Consider the following 1352-nt stretch of genomic DNA (forward strand, 5'->3'; position numbering starts at 1 on the left):
GACGTCGTCTTTGGTTAAGGAGCAGCCAGTGCCCCTGGCACGGGGTGAGGGGCTGGCAGAGGGTCCCCATGGGGACAGGTGACAGCAATTCCAGGAGGGATTGGAGAGGCCCAGGCTTGCAGGGCCACTCAAAGCGAGGGGGGACCCAGCTCCCCCCTTGCATGGCTATAGGATATTTGTTTAACAAGACCTGGCATGGAATGCAGGGCCAGAGGTGAAGTTCCCAGAGGGCCCACGGGGATGTGGCCAAGGCTGGAGCAGCAACACGAGCCCGAGGTGCTGGATGAGGTGGTGGGTGCAGAGCCTGGTTCCCCTCTTCCCCTCCCTCCACTCTGGAGCAAGGTGAGAGGACAGGGAAGATGCAGCCTCCATGGGCACCCCCAGCTCCCCGGCCAGAGCCCACTTTGCCCCTCGCAGGTCCTGAGTGGGTGGGTAACCTCTGGGAATGTGCCCCAGAGAGGGGCTGGGAGGCACCTGCAGATCCCAGTGCCAGGTGGTAAATGGTCCATCACCCCCCAGGCCACCAGGACTGCAGGGCCTGGTGCATCCCAAGGGTGGGGGGCTCCTTCCCTGCTCCTCGGGGCGAGCAGAGCTGTCCTGGCCATCCCAGTCCATCCAGGACAGGCTCCCCTTCCCAAACCCCGGGGTGCAGCGCCAGAGGAAACCAAACGAAGAAAAAAGGGAGAAGAAAGAAAGAAAATAAGAAGAAAGAAAGAGAGAGAAAGGGCATGGAGTGTGGGGGGGAGGCTGGGCAGGTGGCTGCTATTGCCCCTTGGGGATGAAGGGCTCCCCCTCGTCCGGCTCCGGCCGCGGCCCCGGGTCGCTCAGGCACCGCGACATGTTGCTGGGACTGTCACTGGTCCCCGGGGTGAAGACATCGTCGGTCCCAGGGGAGGAAGGCTCCTTCACCCGCATCACTAGCCCCTCCTCGTCCTCCTCGGGAGAGGGGGGGAGGCCACCACAGCCCTTGGGCTCCTCGTTCACCAGGTCCACGGACTCGGGGGACTGCGGGGAGGCCGGGTCGATGGTGATGATGGGCAGGTTCTCTGAGTCCGCCTTGGGTTCATAGGCCAGGGGGTCTGGGGGGGAAGAGAGGGGTCAGAAGGGCCCAACTCATGGCACCAGGAACAAACTGGGTCAGGCTAACCCAGGGAAGAGAAGGGGGGGTCTCAGGAACCCCCAGCTGATGCCCCCCAAAACGTTCAGGGTCTGGGTTCACCCCCTCTCTGATTTTTCCAAGCCTGCTGTTTAATCCCAGAATCCCAGACTGGTTTGGGTTGGAAGGGACCTTAAAGCTCATCCAGATCCAACCCCCTGCATGGGCAGGGACACCTCCCACCAGCCCAGGTTGC

At 62.9% G+C, this 1352-nt stretch overlaps 1 protein-coding gene across 1 annotated transcript in view; it reads right to left on the minus strand.

Annotated features, from left to right (window-relative positions):
- Positions 1-762: 762 nt before the first annotated feature.
- Positions 763-1352, minus strand: part of SLC9A1 (solute carrier family 9, subfamily A (NHE1, cation proton antiporter 1), member 1) — a gene marked incomplete at its 5' end in the record, with an annotated part of 15518 nt that continues 14928 nt past the window's right edge. The window contains one exon of the mRNA XM_010003681.1: positions 763-1079. Within this exon, the coding sequence (XP_010001983.1) occupies positions 763-1079 (317 nt within the window). The remainder of the gene's footprint in view (positions 1080-1352) is intronic.

The sequence above is a fragment of the Chaetura pelagica genome, unplaced genomic scaffold (genome assembly GCF_000747805.2).
Source record: "Chaetura pelagica isolate M959 unplaced genomic scaffold, ChaPel_1.0 scaffold698, whole genome shotgun sequence".
Lineage (NCBI taxonomy): Eukaryota > Metazoa > Chordata > Aves > Apodiformes > Apodidae > Chaetura > Chaetura pelagica.